The 24,280-nt window shown below is 40.3% G+C and overlaps 1 protein-coding gene across 3 annotated transcripts in view; it reads left to right on the top strand.

The window, feature by feature from the left end:
• The window catches only part of LOC113072650 (integrin alpha-X), a 116,468-nt gene that overhangs the window by 45,506 nt on the left and 46,682 nt on the right, over positions 1-24,280 (top strand). For all 3 annotated transcript variants that reach the window (XR_003280325.1, XM_026245628.1, XM_026245627.1), the window contains exons 6-15: positions 523-656; positions 809-954; positions 1,557-1,710; positions 2,368-2,500; positions 6,285-6,358; positions 9,523-9,658; positions 10,555-10,703; positions 10,867-10,992; positions 11,217-11,423; positions 12,285-12,415. Coding sequence is in view for 2 of the 3 variants with exons in the window: in XM_026245628.1 (XP_026101413.1) it covers positions 523-656; positions 809-954; positions 1,557-1,710; positions 2,368-2,500; positions 6,285-6,358; positions 9,523-9,658; positions 10,555-10,703; positions 10,867-10,992; positions 11,217-11,423; positions 12,285-12,415 (1,390 nt within the window). In the remaining variant the exon portion in view is untranslated. The remainder of the gene's footprint in view (positions 1-522; positions 657-808; positions 955-1,556; positions 1,711-2,367; positions 2,501-6,284; positions 6,359-9,522; positions 9,659-10,554; positions 10,704-10,866; positions 10,993-11,216; positions 11,424-12,284; positions 12,416-24,280) is intronic.

The raw sequence follows: 24,280 nt of genomic DNA, 5'->3' as shown, positions 1-24,280 counted from the left end.
CAGATGGCAATCAGTACTAGCCAATCAGAGGCAGAGCAGGGCAATCAGTTTTTTTTTTTCTGGTTAGGAAAACGTCGTCAGTGAGTGACATAAATTTCAAATGAGTGCGCACGAGTTGGGACTGACTGGACTGTAGGATAATTTTTTGGACTAACAAATGTCTGGGACAAAGTGGGCAAAATACGGAAAGAAATGTAAAAAAGAATGTGCCACGTGAGATTGTGGCCTTCCCACAGACCCTAGACAGAGTCACGGTACAACAAGGATGCTTCAGGACATGATCACACAGAGGCGTTCCCAAATAATTTCTGATGCAGCTCAAGTAACCTGAAGGAGAACCCTCTGTTCCGACTTTATTATCCATTTTAAATGAATGCAGGATTACAATTAGTGGACAAATAGAGTATGTTGCATATTATATATGCTTTTTTGGTAGATTAGAAATTATGCATTCCCACTTACAGTACACTTCTGCAATGCAGTTTTATGTCATCCTGCAGATTTTGTTTTTGTGTATTTCAGAGTGTCATGTTATTCCCCCTCTGGATGCGGTTATACTGTTTGATGACTCTGGCAGTATCACCTCAGACAATTTTGAAACAATGATAAGATTCATCAAGAACTTAATTGCCATGTTTTTGGATACACGAGCTCAGGTGTGTATGTGAACATGCCAGTTTTTTTTTTTCTGTAGCCCATTAAAAACTTGGCAGGTGAATGATGCCTTGAATAAAAATGTTACATAACAAATAATGTATCATTTGATATATTACTATAGTATTATATTCATATTGTATCTGTGTCTCAGGTGGCAGTAGCCAAATTCTCCACAAAAGTGTCGGCTGTCTTTCACTTTGAGAACTATGCAGTGAAACGAGACCCCGACCTACTAATGAAAGATGTGACCCAGGCACAGGGACATACATTCACACCTTCTGCAATACGTTTCGTGCTGTGAGTGCAACAGTAATTGTAATATTTACAATTGTAATGTTTATTAATTTGATTGCTTGCATTGTTCTAATTCCAGTATTGCCATATTCTTTGTTGTAATGATAATAATATTAATGTATAATTTATATAGTGTCATTCCCTACCCTTATGAAAATTAACCATGGTTTTACTACAAATAAAACAAAAAAAAAAAACAAAAAAACATAGTTCCTATAGTTAAACCATGGTAACCACAAATTAACCATGGTTTTGCTATATTAACCATAGTTTAACCATGGTATTTGTAGTAAATCTGTGGTTATACAAATGGTAGTCATTACGCCAAAAAAACATTGGTTACTACAGTTTTACTATAATAAAACCATGGTTATTTTTTGTAAGGGTAGCTCAAGGACACTGAACATTGTACACCAAAGAAACAAAAATTGATAAAAAGGAACAATTTAATTTATTTGCAAATAATGCAAATAATGCAGTTGCATATAACAAAGATTATGTAGTGATGGTGTGATTCTTTGGTGATGGTAAAATGCTATTATTACCTCAGCCAAACACCAGAGTCATGGTTAATTTCTTTATACTGCTCCTTTATTCCCCCTCAGAGAAGAGATGTTTTCTGAGAAGGTGGGAATGCGGAGCAACTCTCAGAAGTTATTGCTGGTGATCACTGATGGAAAATCAAATGACCCCAAAGAGGAATTTAAGAATGTCATCCTGGAAGCCAATGAACGGGACATCAAACGATTTGCCATTGGGGTAAACACAAATAATTAAGTTACATTAAAATAATGTTCCATCTTAAATACAGCTGAAAATCTATTGTGCTGTCAGTAAAGAACTAATCTCTTAGAGCTTATATTTATTTTATTTTTTACATTTTTTGAGAACTGACATCTTGGAATCCATTTCGAGATGATGTGTGAACAGGACATGAGAGGGTGTAAAATCTTTGCATGACGGGACCTTCTAAGAAATAATGTGAAACCAGTTCTGGCAATTTTACATGATGAAAAGTTATGATTTAACCAGTAAATCATCGTTATTATGCTACGTGCAAATTATGTATCACTCATAAGTACTGGAAAATTCATTTAAAAAATAAATACTTTAATTTCAATAAGCTGAATAACAATCATCTGTGCTCTGCCAGTGGTTTACAACATGGCCAGTCTAACGTTGTGTGAAACAACAAACAAAAGAAATATAATGACTTCAACTTAACAATCGTTGTGTTTGTCTTGCATCACTTAATGAAATTGGATGAGCACAGCACTGTTTTCTGGCCGGTATATTTCATGAATTGTAATGTTTGAAAAGGATTGTAATTATGATTATAAGACTGGAAGAACACAGTTAATGCACAATTCAAAATATACATAAGTAATGACATAATGACATTTCTTTTTTTGTCAGGTTGGTAAGGAATATTCTTATCCTGAGCTGGAGCTGATCGCTTCCTCACCCCAGTTTGTGTTTGAGACAGAGAGTTTCAGTGCTCTCACCTCGATACTAAATCATCTAAGAAAAAAAATATTCTCCATTGAAGGTACTAAGCAACAGTAGAAATCGTCTCAGGTTACGAATGTAACCATGGTTCCCTGAGAGGGAACGAGACACTGCATCCTCTGAGGGGACACTATGGGGAACACCTCGTCGTGAACCGTGTCTGAAGCATACTTTGAAAAACGCCAAATTGTTGGCCGGTGACAGCCTCTGACATCACTACCAGCATGACTACAAATACGCGCCCGTGGGGACCCATTACTTATCTTCTTCGTGAAGCTTGCGTCCGAAGCATGGCAGGGAGCTAGAGGATGCAGTGTCTCGTTCCCTCTCAGGGAACCATGGTTACATTCGTAACCTGAGACGTTCCCTGTCAAGGGAACTTCGAATTGCGTCCTCTGAGGGGACACTATGGGGAACAGTATACCCACGCCACCATGCTGAGGGGAATGCAGGCCAGAATCATGGCAAACACTAAGTTCCAACTCTAACATTTCACCGGGAGTCGCCCCTGGGACGGTTCAACGGCTGTCCATGACATTATCCCTTATGGCCAAAGACCTAAGCTACATACCCAACTTACCAGTAGGGCCTCCCTGGGGTAGAGCTGAAGGCTTGGAATCACGAAAGATTCCTTTAAAGGGATACAGCTAAGAACCTAGCACTGTCTATTACCAAGTCTTGCCTGTCACAAAGGAGGAGCTCTCGTGGCACTCTGATAGAGCAGCTTGTAGATGAAATGGCCCGGAAGAAGAGCAATTGGAGGACGGAACGTACAGATGAAGCCTCGGCCATGCCTGTACCATGGCGTCCAGCCCCAATGGAGCTGGATGAGTCAGAGGAAGCCAGAGGGGATAGTGAGATGCTCTCTCAAGCCGCAAAACCGATCCACCCAGGTCTGGCCAACCTCTCCAACTTCGCTTCAACACCTTGGTGTGAAGGCGCCATTCCCCGAGCCTCAGCCCCTGCCTCAGCAGGATGTCTGTTCTCACAGTGCGTTTCAAAACAGTATGTAGTACTGGAGCGCTCTGATGAAAAAAACGAGAATTCAGTCTCCCTTGAGAGGAGGACTCCGAGCTCCGAGCAGCATGCTCATAGGCGACCCTTTTAGAAAAGGGGAGCGCTGCTAAACTATGGCAAGAATTGCCCACACAGCCCCCTATAATGAGGGGCGGTGCTTGAGGTCTATAACAAATATACACTGGTTGAATGAAGCCCAAGGAATCCAGGGACTAATCATCTTAAGAAAGGGAATGAAGAGGAGCACGTAACCCTTACCGTACAGGATTTCAGGAAGTGCGTAGAATCTTGCGTGCACACTTACCACTTTAAGTGGATTTCGGAAAGTGCGCAGAGTCTTGCGTGCACACTTACCACTTTTCACTTTTCGCCTTCAGAGAGACCTGGTGAAGCCTACTGTCTGAAAACCATAATATGCTATTTAGGGGAAACGCACAGTATGTGGGAGCTAAATCTCCAGGGAGGCCTGGTGAGGCCTACTACCTGACAACCACAGTATGTGGGAGCTCACCATCAGAGAGGCCTGATGAAGCCTACTACCTGATAACCACAGTATGTGGGAGTCCACACAGCCCCTCATGTTGAGGGAAGCGATGCTTGAGGTGTATAACAAATACACACTGGTTGAATGAAGCCCATGGACCCCAGGGCTAATCATCTTCAGAAAGGGAATGAAGCGGAGCGTGTAACCCCTACCGTACAGGATTTTAGAAAGTGCGCAGAGAACCCACACGGCGCGGCCGCCCACCGAAAGCCTGTGATCTTGGCCACTTAGCTTTTCCAGAGCACTGTAAAGGAAACTGGCAGAGTTTGTTAGTAGACATATAACCACCAGCAACATAACACCCATAAGCAGGTAAAGCAAGGGTTACGTTCTCACCCACCCTCCTGTACTGGAGTCCTGCTTGCGGGGTGCCCCCGTCTGGTCCGGACCGTCAGTAAGGCGGTTACTATGAACATAGAACCAACCAAAACATCATAGGTCCAGGAAAGGAGACTGTTATGTGAGAAACTTTCCACCTAACCTCGATCAGGTGGAGAGCTGGTGGCTACAGGGGAATTAGGCAGGGGAGGATAAAAACAGAAGTTAAAACAGAGGTTAAAAACATTCGGAGCTACTAGGTATCGCTCTGATCCGGGCGAGGACGCTGCCTTGTCTGAATCACATCCCTCAGACCCTGCTTACCTTTCTGTGAACCGCGGTTCCTCTTGCCCCTGCCCTTAGGTGGGGGAGGAGCGCGAGCCGCGACACTAGCCTTCTGCGCCCGTCTACAATCCTCAGATCGAGATGGGCCAGGACCCCTTTGTTGTTCGGGCTCGGAACTGGACCTTCGTGGAATGAAGGATTTAAAGGCAGCTGAGCGCACCCTTGCCTCCCTGAACTTTTCGACCATCATCTCGACGGAGGTAACGAAGAGCTCAGAAGGCTCGTCTGCCAGGTTCACCCACAGATGTCTCTCCGTTACCACCATGGCCGCCATAGACCTGCCTGCTTGGTATCCCGGAGAGAGAGGTCTGTGGTGCGGCGCAGCTCGGCTACCTGGTCAGGTGAAAGGCCTTGCCTGTGTCCAGGTCCTTCAGCAGGTCAGCCTGGTAAGCCTGAAGCACTGCCATCGTGTGCAACGAAGCCACAGCCTGACCTGCTGCCACATATGATTTGCCATTTAAGCGGGATGTATCCTGGAGGGACTTAGATGGCAAAGAGGGAGATTTAAGAGAGGACGTTTCCCGCACAGAGAGCTAGCCAGCGTCTCTTCTACAGAGGGCATCCTCTCTTAGCCGTTTTCGTGCATGCCCTCGATACTAGCATAACTCGTATGCTGAAACCACTGGATGCGAGAGGAAAACGGCGCCTTCCATTCGTTTTCGACTTCTGCATGCAAGTCAGGCAAGAATGGAAAGCTCACCTAGCTGGAGGGCTATGGTCAGACAAATAACGCTCATCGAGGTGACCTCGTGACGCTACCTTTCTGGCACGCTTCCATGGCAAGTCAAATTTTTCCGTGGCGCGATCCATAACCTCTAACAGCTCCTCATACGCAGGGCAGGAAGATTGAGAAGGCTCAGCCTCAGCTTCTTCACCACTCTCAGACATCTCCTGCTCTTTCTGGGTAGAACCTACCTGGGTAGCACTAACTTCAGTGTCAGAATGGGTTAATAACAACGCATCTTCCTCCCGAAGTTCGCTCTCGTTTGCCGCCGGAGAGTGTGAGAGGAAAAGTCCCTCTCTACACTCCTCAGCGAGATCCACCTGTGATCCCCACGAGCTCATTCTCCTCCATGCCTCGGCAACGGTGGGTCCTGAGCCGCGGGATCCAGACGGCTGTCCCTCTTTCCTCGAAAAGAGAGACAAACGAGAGCGGAGCTTTTTCACAGAAAAACGCTCGCAGTGCACACAGATTGCCCCCTCAAGGACATCGCGCACGTGCTCTTCGCCCAAACAAGAGACGCAAAGAGTGTGTGTCATCAGGTGTCAAATAACGCTGACACGGATGCATACACTGTCTAAACGCCTTCCTAGTGGATGCCATGATAACAATAATAGATTGCTCTTACCATTTTGGTCGTTTCTCAGATGCACACTTCAAACAAAACAGTCAATGAAGACGGAGAAGATAAGTGACGGGTCCTGCGGGTGCATATCTATAGTCACACTTGTAGTGACGTCAGACACGGGTCACGACGAGGTGTTCCCCATAGTGTCCCCTCAGAGGATGCAGTTCGAAGTTCCCTTGACAGGGAACTACAATATCTAAATAAATCTCACTGAAGGAAATCCTACATCCACATTCTCTCTGTTGTTGTAGGAACTGACACAGGGAACTTCAGCTCTTTTCAGATGGAATTATCACAGGGGGGTTTCAGTGTGGCCCTTTCTGAGGTCAGCAACAATTTCATGTATTATTGTTTATATATATTCATGTATTATTGTTATATTATATATGTATATATACTTTTAAAATTAAAATAACCACTACATTGATATGAACATATCAATGATTTGATCTCACAGTGATCTCACCATGAAAATGTATCTAATATTGGGCTGTAACAGCACAGACATCATGTAGAAGTTAACATTTTATAATAACAAAGTGTTTAAAAAAACAGTATTGGTGTTTACTTTATATTATTCTCAGCCTGGTGTTGGCATTTGACACAGACATTTCTATTTGATGGATGCATTCAGATTCTGGAGTTTTTTTTTAATGACTCCTTTTTTCTTCTGAACCTTTATTCCTTTTCCCCTTGAAAAGGCTTGACACTTCCTGAAACACAGAGGGCAATATTTCAATGCAGTCAGTTGCTAACTATTGACATTATTACATTTTCTATAGCAGGTGTGACTGCTGAAGCCAGGTGATTCTCTTCATTAAAATCAATGTCATAAGCCCTTAAAAATAAATCAAACATATACAGTACAGTTTTAAATCATAAATCACCAATTATCAATTTAAAACACTAAGAATCGAATAAATAATGTTTTCTATAGTGATTCAGTGCTTTCAAAATATATACACATTAAATAACTACCAGAAATAATTATTAGAGATCTTGCATCGCTCTTTCATGCGCTCCACTTTTTTAACTCTGTAACCAGGGCAGTAGCTGGGATTTGCGGTGCCCCAGTGCAGTTTGTAACAAAACAGAGCAGAAATGTAAGTGTCTAAAGCATACGTACAGTTCCACTGAATTATAAATGTCTTTTAACAATGTTGTTGAACCGGATATATGAAGGAAACTGTCTGTTAAAATAACTGCAGCATTAATAACAAGTCAAGTAAAGTCAAGTGAAGTCAAGTCTGCTTTATTGTCAATTCTTCCACATGTACAGTACATACAGAGAATTTAAATTGCATTACTTTTAGACCCATGGTGCATACAGATAACACTAACGGTAGAGCCTAAAAATCTAGATCAAATATAAAATATAAAATACAGCTAAAAAAATTAAAAAATAAAAATAAAGTTAAATAAAGAGGTGCAAGGCACATGGCAGATAGAGTGCAAACCAGTGAAGTGAACAAACAGTTCAGATAAGAAAATTGTAGTGCATCAAAGTGGCAAATGTCTCAAAAAGCAGTTATTTTATTTAAACTGACTGAAGAGGTAGTAAAATAAACACACTATTACAACATACAACTGCACAACATGCTGCAAATTAACAAGCAAATCTAACTGTTCTAGCCATGGATGTCTACAGTGGCTCCATTGTAAATGTGCTTGTGCTAAATGTGTTCCAGTAACAATGTGTGCACAAAAGAAAGGCACACAAATATTCCACAATAGTAATGAGAGAACAATAATGTTCTCATTATATTTTTATGTAGGCTATATGACAGACCTGCTCTTTATACAGTATATTGCATTTAACTGTATTTTCCTTCACAAAGTGATTCCAATCATATTTCAAGCAATTAAAAACCATCATGGTGAATAGTGTGCATCTGTGGTGTCTCTGAAGGAAGTAAAGAATTATTTATCGGCTTTAATATATCCGTCATATTATGGACTTGTTTTTCTTTCATTTTCTATTCTCTTGTTTAGTTTTGTTTCCATTGACCTAGTTTATGTCTCTCCTTTTATTAGTTAATTCAGTTCACCTTTGTTCATTAATAATCTCATTAGTTCCCTCGTTTAGTTAGTATAAGTACTCCCTGTTCTATTCCTTATGTTGTCCGGTATTGTTTTTTTGTTGTTGTTGTTGTTTTGTTATTTTATTTTTTATTTTTTTGCACTGAAGTGACAGGTTTTGCGATTATGCCATATGACAGACAATTCTAAACCTTGTGTTGTGTGTCTATGTCTATGTCTGTGTCTATGTGTGTTTTCATTTTATTCTCCATCATGAATGTGATATGGAGTCAAGCTTTCATTCTGTGTGCATTCTACATTTTAACTGATTTGTGTTTGACAAATTGGGGTTTGGTGAGGTGGGCATGTTTTTGTGACATATCAGGACACAACTTTGTATAATGACATGGGTATGACACAGGTATTACAAGGAGAGGGTGACTTATGAGGACATAACCCATGTCCCCATTTTTCAAAACGCTTATAAATCATACAGAATTAGGTTTTTTTGAGAAAGTAAAAATGCACAAAGTTTCCTGTGAGGGTTATTTATGTACATTATAAAAACCATTATGCCTATGGGATGTCCCCACTTTTCACAAAAATGTGTGTGTGTGCATGTGAGCATTTTTATCCCCTCCCCCATTTCCTGTGTGGGTTCAAAAACCCCAGAGCATCCTGAGTGTGACTTTTTTCTTTTTTTTTATAGTAAGTGTGAGAAAAGTCATCAAAATATTATTTAGATGAACTTTATTTAAATTTAAGCAAATACCCATAGTACCCTGTACACTGCATAAGGGCTAGAACACACCAGTGACTATAAATGGTTATAAAAATGTGAAAAAGCTCTGCCTATCTAGGAAACCATTTAAAAGCAGCTACTTTCACAAGCAGATTTTAGCATTTTCTAGGTTATTTCCTGACGAATGAAGCTGTCCTTCAGTCTGCTGGTCCTGACCTGGAGACTCTGCAGTCTCTTCCCTAATGACAGCAAATTGAAGAAGCTGTTAACTGATTTGTGTTTGACAAATTGGGGTTTGGTGAGGTGTGTGTGTGTGTGTGTGCATGTGAGCATTTTTTTTAAGTATAATTTTTATCCCCTCCCTCATTTCCTGTGTGGGTTCAAAAACCCCAGAGCATCCTGAGTGTGACTTTTTTTTTTGTTTTTTTTTTTTTGTTTTTTTTTTATATATATAGTAAGTGTGAGAAAAGTCATCAAAATATTATTTAGATGAACTTTGTTTAAATTTAAGCAAATACCCATAGTACCCTGTACACTGCATAAGGGCTAGAACACATCAATGACTATAAATGGTTATAAAAATGTGAAAAAGCTCTGCCTAACTAGGAAACCATTTAAAAGCAGCTACTTTCACAAGCATATTTTTGCATTTTCTAGTTTATTTCCTAGTTATATCAATAAAAAAATATATATTAAATAAAGTGTTATTTCTGTTTGTTAATTTGTAGGGTTCAAGGTTGTTTGGAGCAGTTGGGGCTTACTCCTGGTCAGGAGGAATAGTGCAGGATCTCCCTCATCAACTGCTCAATTCATCATTCATTAATGCCACAAATATGGAGGACGACATTAGAGATTCCTATTTAGGTACATTGTCATTCATTCATTGGTTTATAAAAAATATATTATTATTATTATTATTATTATTATTATTATTATTATTATTATTATTATTGTTGTTGTTGTTGTTGTTATTGTTGTTGTTTATGGTGTACTATTGCACATACTTTCAATTTCCACATAAAAAAAAAACAAAAACAAAAAAACAATTAATGTTCAATGTTACTCTTTTGTGGGTAATGTGCTGCACAGTAATGCTAAAGACACAAATGATAGTTCAATTTGTAGAAACCAAAATGTTAGAGTCTAGTTGAAATTTGCACAGGAGGAAAGAGAATGGAATGGGATTAAAGTGTAAATATGAGTCAGATTACATTGTATCCACTGTGTATCATAGTGTGCTAACCAAAAATTAAAGCTCCACAATGCATCTGTGTATTACTGAAATTTACATTAATAACAGTGCTCTTTAAAATACGAAACTCCATAGCAAAGGTTTTTCACATAAATTTACCAAATTACTTTATCAATATTACAGCATGTGTGTTTTTATGATGCATTCATTCAAGTTATTATAATACTTATATCTGTTTAGTGGTCTCATTGTGGAGACTGTTTGTGGTAAGCCATTTCTCAACTAACGGCAGATGTTTCCATATCCTTAAATGCATTTGTGAGCAGTTACATATGCTGCAAATATCACCACAACAGATATCACACGTGCTGTAACGGGTGCTATTCTGTTTCATAGCCTGACAAAACCAGAGATCAGTATTTATTTATTTTTTTTCTGAAACCAAATCACACAGACCCTGAGTCAGCAGAACATCACTACTATTAAACCCTAATTAAACAACAACATGCTACAAACACATTCACACACAAAAGTTGTTATGGTGAAGTAATTACATAATGTGTTTCAGGTTACTCAATTGCTGTGGCCTCAGTAAATGGTCATGTTGTGTACTTTGCGGGAGCACCACGGCATAGACACAAAGGTCTGGTGCTGGGATTTACACAGAATGATCAGAACCACAGTTGGACCATCAGTCATAGAATATATGGATCACAGGTGTAAAGTTAATTATACATTATACACATTATATGTAATATATATTAATAAGTGATGACACAGTTACTTTGGTGTTTGCGTGGCACCTTCAATACTTTTATTTATACAGACCAACACATGAAACCTTTTTTTGTTTGATGTTTGTTTGTTTGTCTCTCTGCAGCTGGGCTCATACTTTGGGGCAGAATTGTGTGTGGTTGGCATTTCTGAGTTGTTAGCAGTGGGAGCTCCATTATATCATGCTCATGGAGTGGGAGGAGAGGTCCAGATATGCCCACTTAACACTACAGTAAGATCAATACACACAATACAGATATATAAATACAGAAGTTGATCAATAACCACTATTTACTGTGTGGCAAAAACTACTATTAACATTGTTAAATACAAACATGTTTACATACATAGCTAATGCATTTTTACATGAGATTTAACACATTTAAACTCATAATCACAACTAATAACTTTTATGTTATTGTTGTGTTAATGTGTTTAATACATAAAATTCCCAAGATCCAAGAGCTCAACTGTTCAACGATCCTTCGTGGGGTGGTGGGAAATGAGTTTGGCCGGTTTGGCACTTCACTGGCAGCCATACAGGACTTAAATGGAGATGGCTTTAAAGAGTTGGCAGTGGGGGCACCCCAAGAAGAGAAGGGCAAGGGTGCCATTTACATATTTTTGGGACAACCAGGCGGTATCAGAGCAGAATACAGTCAGGTAAGAGACAGTTTTAAATAATTTGTAGTTATGCAACCTCTGCTGAAATAGCAGTTTAAGGTGGGCAAACTGGTTTGCTATTACAAAGTGGTCTGCACACTTTAACCATGTTGAATAAAATGGTCTACAAGTCCATACATGTCCCCACTAACAAATGGTCATCTATCTAGAACAGACTGGACCAAATAATGACATGGTGGACAAGCCTAAATCTGCATATATATATATATATATATATATATATATATATATATATATATATATATATATATATATATATATATATATATATATATATATATATATATCATAAGGTTAAGTTTTTTCATGGTTTATATGGTATATTTATCCTCTGTGGTCCACAATGGGGACGTTTCCATAAAATGTGTATACAGAGTATATATATTTATATATATATTAAATGTCAATGTACATTAAGTAGACAGACTTTATTTTAGACTTTAATTTTTTTTTCTTTTTTACAATTAAAGTATATACTGTATTTTTCAGACTATATATATATATTTTTTTTTCATATACATTGCATGCATTTACATGCAGTGCAAAGTGCTGGTTAATATAAGTCAGCCACATGAGTTCTGGCTAGGTTAGTACCTAGGCATTATCTAGTTGTTGTAATTAATATAATAATTACATACAGTAGTATGTACTTGCAGAACAGGACTGTAAAATTAAGTGCTATCTATTTTCCAGCAGAGAAATCTAGATTTTATCTAGATTGTCCAACAGTAATCAAGGATTATGACTATCAGAGCACATTTCTAAATGTATAGGTTTTTACACTGGGGTGGTATAAAAGCCTTAAATACTTATATGCCTTTACCCCCTTTTCACATGTAGAGAGTGAGTGGAGCAGCTGTTGAAGGTGGGCTGCAGTATTTTGGAGTCTCTCTTCACTCTGCGGGAGATCTGACCTCAGACGCTCTTACTGATGTAGTAGTGGGCTCTAGAGGTGCAGTTACAGTACTAAGGCAAGTGCGTGTGCTTACATGTGTCTGTGTATTTTCAGCTTATTCTTACCAACTTCAGAAAAAAAGGCCATACTAACGTGTAAAGTGACCAGTCACAGTTTATTTTAGTTTTTTGAGATGTTTAGTGATGGGTAAGTAGGCCAGAGGATTCCACTATTAGTCATCCTTGCTGACTGATAAAAACCTTTTAACCTCAATTTCCAAAACATGCATCAGACAACCTGATTGGAGTCATTAAAATGTGTAATTTTCTGTGTCTAAAATCACTCATCCACTAATTCAATCCAAGTCAAGTCACCTTTACAGTATATAGCGCTTTATACAATACAGATTTTCAAAGCAGCTTCATAGTATTAAACAGGAAAATAGTGTCAAAAATGCAAGAAGTTCAAATAGTATCTGCACAATAAAGTAGACAATATTGCCAGAAATTAAGTGCCCTTACCTAACCAAAGCCAAATACAACAGTGGCAAAGAACCAAAACTCGATTGGTGACAGTAATGGAGAAAAAAAAATACCTTGGGATAGACCAGGCTGTTGGCAGCAAGTTTTTCTCTGGCCAGAAGAAAGCAGCATAGTGTTGCTTAATTCCAGACTGCATCACATGTCAGAATTGTGCAAAGGACTCATCTGGTTCTCATGGTCTTGTGCCGATGGCTGTCAAGTTGACGAGGTCTTCGCAGGGGATCTGACTCTGGGGCTCACCTCACTGTAGAGTTCAGGGCTGTAGAGGTCATTTCTAGGTAAGGCTTGGATTGACTACTTGAGTAGTCACGTGATTGACTACTTCAACCACTAGTCGGCACGGTCAGAAACAATCGACTAGTCGAGCATTCATCAACCGTAATGCATACAAAGAGTTTGTAAGTACGACATGAATTTTAGGAATTTTAGGTGCATGTAAAATTAAAATATGTAATGTAATAATTAGGGGTGAGCCTGACGCCGAATTCCTTATTCGGAATGGCACGGATAATGGCTTCAAAAATGAGTAACAGACAAATTAATTCAGAATAATTCCGCCTGAATACTCGGCTGAAGCTGGCACAGTCTGGAGTTTTCTAGATAACAACTGAGTCAGGGGATCAGCGCAATATTATACAACAGACCTCTAAAGTCACGAGTGTGAAGTGAATGAATGTAAACTTTATGAATGAAAAGAGCGCAAATCAAACACAGCATTGCTGTTGTCTCTCAGAGCATCTCTCAGAAATCAGAGCTTTGCAAGGGTAATATCACCTATAATAATACATCATACGCGTTCTATTATTTGTATATATTTAAAAGGCAATGACTTAAACCTTAGGCTACGATATGATATGAATGAATGGATTAAGCACAGCGCGCGCTCAACAATCAAACAGCCGCACTGCGTGTCAGTCTCTCAAAAAGAGTCAGTCTTTTCTACTTGTCATACATGTTTGCATCTTTACCTTTTGCTGGTTTGCGTGGCACACACACATTTGTTTAGTGAAGTCCACTAAACATTAACCCTTATATGTTGATGGAGACGTTTTCGTCCACTAGGGGTAAAGTTTAGTCTTATTTTGGCCACAACTTTGTCGGTGTTTGAGCTAATGGAATGATTTTTGGTGACAAATCTTATTTTGACCCATATTTTGGGAAAATGCTTTGAATTTTTTCAAAACCTCAACTGTACACTGTGGGCAAATTCACTACCCTTTCGTTATGTTTGTGGATGAAAACGTCCACTAAATTAAACTGCTGTAAAAATGTATCAGATCAATATTTTTGTTTTCATTTTCTTTTTTTTTCTTTTTTTGCATAAATCTATTAAATCAACCTCAGTCCTGATCAAAACTACCAAATGTAAAAAAAAATCCAAGATTTTATCTCTTTAATTACCAAGTTCATAAATGATGTCACTGATTTGAAAAAAAAAACCCACAAAATTACATATTTTCAATAAAAAAATTGATTGTGGTCAGGATATTTTTTTTAACCTTTTATCACAGTCTTGGGCATGTCAAAGATTATTTACAAGATTGGCTTTGATGGATTGTTAGTTTTTGTGCAGCTTTAGATTTAAATTTTTTCTCCATCATTTGTTGTTGGTGGCTGTTTTTGCCCCACTGACTTCCGTTATAAAAAAAAATTTGATTGCAAAGCCATGACACCATATAATCATGCATTCTTGATTGTTTGTGATTTTCCCTTTTGGGAAGAGGTGAAATTTGTTATCTTTACAGTTTATCACTAGGTGGGACAATTAACCCCTTAGATAGGCCTGTGCAAAAAAAGGCTTAGTTTCTGGCTTGTACATGGAGTTATATGGAGTATAACAGCAAATTATAGTGTTTCTGTTTGCGTGTGTGTGAGATTCTTGATTATTGGTGGTTTTCCCTATTAGGAAGAGGTAACATTTGTTATTTTTTTTTACAGTTGATCACTAGGTGGGGCCATTAACCCTTTAGATAGGCCTGTGCAAAAAAAGGCTTAGTTTCTGGCTTGTATATGGAGTATAACGGCAAATTATAGTGTGTGTGTGTGTGAGAGAGAGAGAGAGAGAGAGAGAGAGAGAGTGAGAGAGGGTGTGAGAGAGACCTTTATGCACTTACCTTGATGTATCTGAAAAAAATCAAAATATGCTCCTCAGCTCTGTGTGAGATTCTTGATTTTTAAGGGGGGGGGGTGTATTTGCAGAACAATACTCAGCAGTGTGTGAAAGGAAGTCCAATAAAGCGTGTCTGATTGATTGTGCTTTGTGTGTGCAATTGGTCTCAGGAGCATGTGGTATTTGTTATCAGGTGACTGTGATTTGTGCAGTGGAGCATGGGTAATGTAGTCCAGGGTGTAATGTTTAGTGTGAGAGTCTGTGTTGTGGATGATGACCTCTGGTGGTGAATTAACAGATGTTCAGTGACCGGATCATGACACATTCAATCGTGGTTGTCTCTCTATAGTCGATACTGGATCTTAGTGCTGTTTTACCACAACATTCTGTTGAATAGACTAGAGAATTATGTTAGAATTAGTGGAATTGCATTGGCATAGTTCAAATTATACTTATCTGACAGTCATCAATACATAGCAGGGAATGATGAGGTATCATATTGATCGCAAGAGTACCACAAGGCTCAGTACTAGGACCTTTGTTTTTAATGCTTTAAATGCTACCCTTGGGAGATATCATCAGGAAACATGGTGTTACTCATCTCTACATTTATTTAAGGAAAAATCATGATCTGGTCACTGAACTTCCTTAATTCACCACCAGAGGTCATCATCAACAACACAGACTCTCACACTACACAGTACTCCCTGGACTACATTTCCCATGCTCCATTGCACCAATCACAGTCACCTGATAACAATCACACATGCATCTGAGACCAATTACACACACACATCACAATAAATCAAACACACTTTATAAGCATTGGACTTTCTTTGACACACTGCCAGCAACATGTAGCACAAGAGCATTTCTCAGTCTCTCAACCATGAGTCCTCCGTCCTTTCTCATTCCTGGTGTCTTTATCCGTTCTCTCCACGCCAATTACTGCAAGAAGACACAGGTGTTTGTCAATTTGCCCTTGACCCACTTTCTCACCATTAGTCTACCAACTCTCTCTCTCTTACCGTAGACTTCACTCCATCACGCCCTCCTTGCCACACACCCCCACTGCCTGACTCAAGTTGGGGAGAACTGCCTGTCTGATACATCTGTCTGTAACATGAGAGAAAAGTCAGGTGCATGCAATAGTGGTCCACATAAATCATCCTTCACTTGGGTAAAAGCCTGTGGACACTGCTCCATCCAGTGGACTGGATCTGGTGCTTCCTTTTTAGTGAGGTCAGTCAGCAGGCTGTTGAGGTCTGTATAATTAGGCACAAACCTTCTGTAATATCACGCCAGCCCCAGTAACTGCCTTACCTCCTTCTTTGTTTCATATCTCGGGCCCGTTGTAATCACTGCAGTCTTATTAATTTGGGTACACACTTGCCCGTGACCTAAATGGAAACCTAGATACCCAAACTCCACACACCCACTTCTTCGTGTTGGCAGTTAAACCAACCCTTCTCAGTGCCTCCAGAACTACTCTCAAGTGTTCCATATCATCCAGGTAGTCTTATATCATCCAGATAGGCAGTGGCATATGTAGCATGAAGCCGGAGGATTTTACCCATCGGGCGCTAAAAAGTAGCCAATGCCCCGAACAAGCTGAATGGAAGTGTAACAAATTGGTGTGATCCCAAATGGTGTTATGAAGACTGGTTCTTCTTTGGACATAGGTGATAAGGGAATCTGACAATATCCTTTAGTTAAATCATACAGAGAATAGATTATTCTATTATTTCCCATATCTAGCATCGCCTTTTTTGTTATGTTCAGGCAAATGATACTGCTACCTACATACCACCAAACCTGGCTCTTTCTCAATATGGTGCTGGATAAGGGTCATTTGACCAGGCAGCGGCAATAACACATATGCAATTATGCTTGCAACTGGGCTATGTCAATAGATAAAGAGCTACGAAGGCAAGAGGTGATCTACCTGAACCAGAGTGAGAGATCGAGTTGTGGTGTTCACGTCTGGGTCAAGATCATCCTCATCCAAGATAAAAAAAATTAAGGTGGTATATACAGTATATTCACAGTACATATCGTGCACCGCACCTGTACGTTTGCACTACCTTATAATTGACATCTCCAACTTGCCATGTGACCTCAAATGGTCATTGCCACTTGGCAAGTAGTTTGGAACTAAACATAAAGAGCAATACAACCACTTTATCTCCCAGTGTAAATTTAAGGAGCTTTGTCCCCTGTCGTATAGCCGGCTTTGTCTTTCCTTGGCCTGTTAAAAATTCTCCATTGAGAGCCGCCCAAAGTGTGGAGTTTTGTTCTCATTTGCATTACATAATGTAATTTATTAATAAGATTCGGGAGGAGCGCGTCAGATACTTAGCCTAATCAACACAGGCGGACCATAATCAAGTAATCAATCCCATAGTATAAATATCGCTGACTTACCTCTATCCATTGACGGTTTAATTAAATATATTTCATATATGGTCACTCTCTCTTGACTGACTCCCTGGTGATCAAAGGTGCTCTCCTCCACTGCTAACTCAACCTGGCTTGAATATACACAAGGACAGAGATAGAGATGATTACAATTATTTGGAAGAGTTCTTAAAAATACACTTAGTAAGGATCCATTTTGGTTATATAGTCCTGTATTCTTGAAGAGCAGGATTTCTAGATAGACAATGTGCTCCATGTTATAAAAGCTAGTTAATCCTTTAGAACCCAATAGAATGTGGATGTAGAATACTTCTAATTTTAAAAAGAATTTTTTTTTTCAATGAACCAGACAGCAGAAAAACTTGTTTATAATTCAAAGTATAGGCTACTTTGTTTTAAAGAGCACAAACCCCTCTTTAATATGACACCAAACAACATTTACCTCTCATTGTTGAGATACTTCCCATAAAAAAGAAAAACAAACTATACTACCAAATTACTCACACAAAACGTCCTAATAATATATATGATATTTATATTATTCACTCACTGTTAATATTGCATATTAATGATATTGGAAAATCATTAGAAACATGAGAAAATGTCTACTTGAATATACAGCTAAAAAAAAATATACAGCTTTCAAAATGCAAGGTGGGTTTTAATCCCCAAATAGCATGCGTTAGATACCTCTCTTCCAACGTGTAACTCATCGTGGTCGCTTTGACGCAGGCATTTTGAGTGATAATTAAAATAATCAAATGGCATCATTTTAAGTTTTTGTAGAGAAGGGGCCGTACGGCCATTATGGGTTTTAAGGGGTTAACATTAGAATAGCCAGCCGAAGTTCAATTGAATAAGTTGCTAACCTAGCTACAAAAACAATGCAAAATAGCTTATGCTGTTTTATTTGACTTTAGCTGACTGAGTGGCTAGTGCAGTAGGTGACAATCTGACAGACTTTATAATAGTGACAACAATTGTGTTGTCTTATTAAAATAATAATTAATTTACGTAACATTAAATCATCACACTATCCTCCTGCACCCGTTCAGAAATTGTGTTGTGTATTTATATTTTTCTGTTTATCAAATGAAGACATAAAACATTCATTTAATTTTTCTTTTAATTATTGAAAATAAAGCAAACTTTATTTTTTGGTAAATGGGATTTACTATTAAAAATAAAACATGAACAAATTATGTTTGTTGAATTTTAGTAGGAGTAGTAGTAGCCTACATTCTGCTGAACAATAGTAATACATTTTTGGCAAATACTGTGAATACCTTTACAGTTCTGTGTATGTGATGTGATGCTAGTTTTACTCAAATCAAACGGTCAAATGCTCATGAAGTGACTCTCAGAGCAGTTCTGGAGATGTTGTTCATGTGTTTACATCTTAATTTAGAGAGACAGCAGCTGCTGAAATCACAGCGAGCGTCACGCGTGTTTCAGTGTGTGTAAAAATGTAGTCGAGCTTCTGCTCCATTCATTAACAGAGACACGCATAACATGCAGGATTTATTTTTAAATAGACTTTTCAGGCTTAATATTTACAGGTACTATTCCATATTGTGATTTGATGTAAGTGCAATGAACTACTTTTGATTTATTCATTCAAAATTGGACAAATTCTGTAAATTCCGTTTTTATGACTGGATTTCCGCAATTACATCCGCGTTTTGTGCATCGCGGAAATCATATGGCCCTACAATCATATATCAATTTAAAGAAATATTAACATACAGTAATAATTATTAAATATTTTGATTGGGACTCGAGTGGACTCGGGAATAAGTCAGATTCCTAATATGTTCGAGTCCGAGTCAATACCAAGTCAAAATGCACACGAGTCCATGACAAGACTACGACCATTAAAATATGGTCTTGAGACCGAGTTCAAGACCGAGTCCGAGTCTCGAGTACTCAACACTGCTGTATTGTAGGCTGATAAGTGTAACTCATGTAAACTCAAATCAGTCACCACAAAAAAATTCCTCTTCTGAGGTATTTAATTAAAAGAAAGACTGTTAACAGATGATTGGGAGCCTGATGGAGAAGAATTATAAGCCCTGTTCACACTGCGATTCCGGAAAATACACGGGAATGTGACCCAGCAATGTTCCTGGGTTGCTAGATTTTGCCCCTTTTGCACAGCCAGTAATTAACCGGAATATGTGTGTGCGTTCACATACAACCCTTATTGCCCTTTAATGACACATGATATCAGAATGTGACGTGTAATTTACGAGTCAAAAACACTAGGCACATTAACTTTCACCTAAGCTTTTGAACAAGCTCAGCTTCAGGGCGAATAGTGAGGAGCTACCTGATCTCTGCTTCATTTCAGTTTGCACATATTTTTTCAACGCAAACATTGATCTGCCTTCAAAACACCCGATAAAAGAGTCACATGATAGCATACATCATCACTACGACACACCCTTTATGGCATTGGTTCTGGCTTTTGTTCACACAGAGCAGAGCTCGTTCCAGGACTGAACCCGGCAATGTTACTAGGTACTCAACCCAGGATTGATCCCAGAATTAACCCCGGGATGTGTTTGCATTCACACAGAATGTGATCAGGCAATTTTTCTGCAATTTTCAGAGTTAAAACGTGCAGTATGAACGGGGCTATAGAGTTCTGATCTTATACAGAGGAGATTCCTATGTGGACTGTCAAGCGATCACATTAAATACCAACTTAAAATCTGCCTTGGCAATCCTATAGTCGCGGGTGGAGTTCTCATCACAAAAATGAACAAAGCTGCAAGCCTCAAGTGGGATAGACAGCAAAAGATCAAGAAATATGCCGACGTCAAAGAGACTAAAGTCACTGAGATCAAGGCAGAACTATCGTATTTTCCAGACTATAAGTCACACTTTTTTTCATAGTTTGGCTGGTCCTGCGACTTATAGTCAGGTGCGACTTATTTATCAAAATTAATTTGACATGAACCGAGAGAAATGAACCAAGAGAAATGAACCAATAGAAAATATTACCGTCTCCAGCCGCGAGAGGGCGCCCTCTCGCGGCTGGAGACAGTAATTTTTTCTCTTGGTTCTTGGTTCTAAATAAATGCGACTTATAGTCCAGTGCGACTTATATATGTTTTTTTCCTCATCATGACATAGTTTTGGACTGATGCGACTTATACTCAGGTGCGACTTATAGCCAGAAAAATACAGTACATCAAGGTCAAGATAGAATGGTTCAGGCAATCACAGGTAAAGAACAACCCACAAACACACAAGTAAAAGCTTTGAAAAAATACTATAGATCATGGACAAGAAGGACTCAGAGGGTTTAGAGGACCACTGCAGGAAGAAAAGAAAGGGTGCACTCAGCTAACAGTTTGACGATAACAGCTCACACAACATCATCACAGTGACCGAAACATCAAAGTTTACTCTTGTAGGACAGCATTAAGCAGTTGGAAGCCCAATAAACTGTGAAACAGAAGGACAGCTACCTACAGCTGATCAGATCAGTAAGGGCTAATCAATTATCCACCAAACACATTGCACAGTTGCTGAATTTGATTGGAGAAAAATGTATTGTGAACTGTTCATGGTGTGGCAATGCAAGCACTATGGGATATTGGATCACAAGTCTGTCTTATGAACAAAATGTGGAGAAAAGATCTTCCACACACCACACTACGAAACCTTGAATAGATCCTAGGTCCTGGAGATCTCACCTGTTGAGTAGTAAACCAAACAATTATCCAGTTTGAAAGCAGGGTCGAAGTGACTTTTAAGATGGAACAGACAAAGCCACATTGCTGGAATTGGAGGTACCTGTATTAGTATCTGGTGATGATGGGGTGGCAGAGGAACCCATTATTGGGTAAAATATCATTGAGTATCTTCTGAATAATAGTGTCGAGCTGTCTGCTGGTGTAACAACCAAAGCCAAGAGTACTTCGCTCTCCTATGACTGTAAGAAAGAAGACGTGTTACTGATCTTAGTGAGAAGTGTGGATGATAGGTGCATCGATGGAGTAATGAAGGTCAGAAATAAATAAAAAATTCCAGTTAAAAAGGTTAGAACTGTTAATAGTTGCATCAAAAAGGGCCCTTTATTATCTGACCAAGATGGCCTGTTTGTGCCGGATGAGTGCACATCGTGGCCAGACTAATTGAGGGTAGAGGAAAACATTGTCCGACTCCAGGGACCTGTTCATGCATATGCATTCCTGTCCATGATGACCTGCCTCTATGTGCCCTTCTGGGCCATATACAGCGAGTAAACACCATCTACCCAGCTGAGGTGAGACCAGCCACATGCAAGTGAGAGACTGCACACACTACTCAAAGCCTGCCTCTCAAAGACAGTAAACAAGTTAATAGATTTAAAGAAAATGCTGAGATGATGCTAACAACCCAAGGGGAAAGGCTTATAGGCCCTCCTGATAATGTTGACCATTTAACACCGGAACAGCAACAGAAAGTAAAACCGCTTTTAAATGAGGAGAGTGTTGCTTTTGCCTGCGATGACAATGATGTGTGATGTATTCCATCTCTCTGGCTAAAAATTCTCCTCCATGATACCACACCCATGAAGCACACATGCATGTCTGTCCTGAAGCCGCTGCATGAAGAGATTAAATAATAACTAGGGGATCTGTTGATTGAGGGATGGATTACAAGATCAAAGTCACCATACTCTTCAACAGTAGTCTGTGTGCATAAGGACATGGTGATGCTGAATAATGCAGTTACAGAGGAGGTAGATGAGTAATGAGAAGGACAGGTAGAAGTTGATGTACTGTAACATTCTGAAGAGGAGAGGTCAAAGAAAGAGATACTCCAACACAACCAGCCTTCAAAAAACTACATCCTTTGAGAAACAGAAAAAAAAAAAACTATATATGTATGTAAAATATATGTAAAAAATAAATATGTCCCCGTCCGATGTTGTAGGGTGAAGTTAAAGTCCTGGAGCGCCAGGAACCACCGCGTCACCCTGGCGTTGGTCTCCTTTGCCCGGGCCATCCACTGCAGGGGAGCGTGGTCCGTGAGGAGGGTGAAGTGGCAGCCAAGGAGGTAATAAAGGAGCTCCAGGACTGCCCACTTGACAGCCAACGCTTCCCTCTCTACGGTGGTGTACCGCTGTTCTGCGGGGTTCAGCTTTTGGCTGATGAACATCACCGGGTGTTCCTCACCATCGTGGCCCTGCGACAAGATGGCTCCCAACCCGGTGTCTGACACGTCGGTTTGCAGCAGGAATGGGCGATTGAAGTCGGGGGCACGGAGGACCGGTTCCGTATTCAGGGCGGCCTTGATTTTGAGAAATGCGGCTTCCGTTCCGGGATTCCACACAACTTTCTCCGGCTGCCCCTTCCTGGTCAGGTCTGTCAGGGGAGAAGCTAAGGAGGAGAAGTTAGGGATGAAGCAGCGATAATATCCCGCCAACCCCAAAAAGGCCCATACCTGTGTCTTAGAGATGGGCTGCTGCGCAGAGAGGATAGCTGCCACCTTCTTCTCACGCTGGGTGCCCTCTGGCATGCGCCGCTCCTGGACCACCCTTTTGGGAAACAATGGCGCTCTCTCCCCTATCTCCCGGTGTTGGGTGGCCTCCGCCAGCTCTATGGCCTCAACAAGTTTGTCTACATTGACAGGATTCCGCATCCCAGCGGCCTGACGTTGCGGGCGGTGAAGGGCACGTAGGAGGCGATCAACCATGACACGCTCCGCTACCTGATGTACAGTGGGACCCCCGGCCAGCAACCAGTGTTTAGCCAGACGGGAGAGGCTAGCGGCTTGGGCCCGAGCTGGCTGTCATGGGTCGAAGGTCCACTCTTTGAACAGTTGGGCGGTGCTGATCATTGACAACCCCATTCGTCCCAGGATCTCCTTTCATAGGTCCTCGTAGGAGGTGCTTAGCTCCAGGGGGAGTGCGAAGTATGCACGCTGAGCCTCTCCCGTGAGCAGGGGTGCAATGGTGCGGGCCCAATCTACTTTGGGCCACGCCTCCCTAGTAGCAACGGTCTCAAACATCTGAAGGTACATCGTCACGTCATCATGGGCGGTCATCCTGGGCAGCAGCTGGGTTGCTTGGACACGGGGGTCAGGTATCGGAGTTCACGGGGCTGTGGTCATTCGGGGCGTGGCCAACTCTCGCTCAGTTTCCCCCTGCGGGGCGGCCATGTTTTCCATGATTTGTTGCAGGCTTGGTGAGATGTTTTAGCAGCGCGTCCATTATCGGGTTAGGAGCACCACCTGGGGAACCAGAGAAGATTTGTCAGGTAGAGACCGTGAGGAAAAAAAAAAAAAAACAAACAAATCCAAACCAATTGACTCGTTGCACGCAGTGAGGGGTAGGGTCGTCAGTGTCCACTTCACTGAGTTGCCCGCATTCTCCACCAGTGTGGCGGGGTGAAGTAGGACAAGACACGAGAAGGAGGGTAAATTCACAGAAGGGGTGGATTTATTAAATGAATTCGTGTGAGAACTGGCTGTGCTGTGAGGTGGTTTGGGTGTTCGGTGCTCGGCATCCTGTCTTGGAAGTGTTCTAGTGCAGTGTGGGTCCGTGCTCTCCTGTGGCGTTGGGGCTGTATATATATATATATATATATATATATACAAACAAACATTTTCTCTGGTGTCTTGGTTTGGAAACTTGTCTGTAATGAACAAGAATTCAGTGAGTCAAATTGTTACATGGTCTAGTAAGCTGACTGGGGAGTCATAGCTTAGTCCAGCATCCCTGTAGAGTTAAATTCTAAATGATGACTCTCATCCTTTGAACAATGAATGTAAACTTCTGCCATCTATGCATAGATTTCTGTATTGTATAACTAAGCGGTATAAAAACAGCTTTGTGCCAGCAGCTATTACTCAGTTAAATAAGGATAAGTCTTAG

The sequence above is a fragment of the Carassius auratus genome, unplaced genomic scaffold (genome assembly GCF_003368295.1).
Source record: "Carassius auratus strain Wakin unplaced genomic scaffold, ASM336829v1 scaf_tig00009729, whole genome shotgun sequence".
Lineage (NCBI taxonomy): Eukaryota > Metazoa > Chordata > Actinopteri > Cypriniformes > Cyprinidae > Carassius > Carassius auratus.
This window is presented reverse-complemented; position numbering and strand designations above follow the sequence as displayed.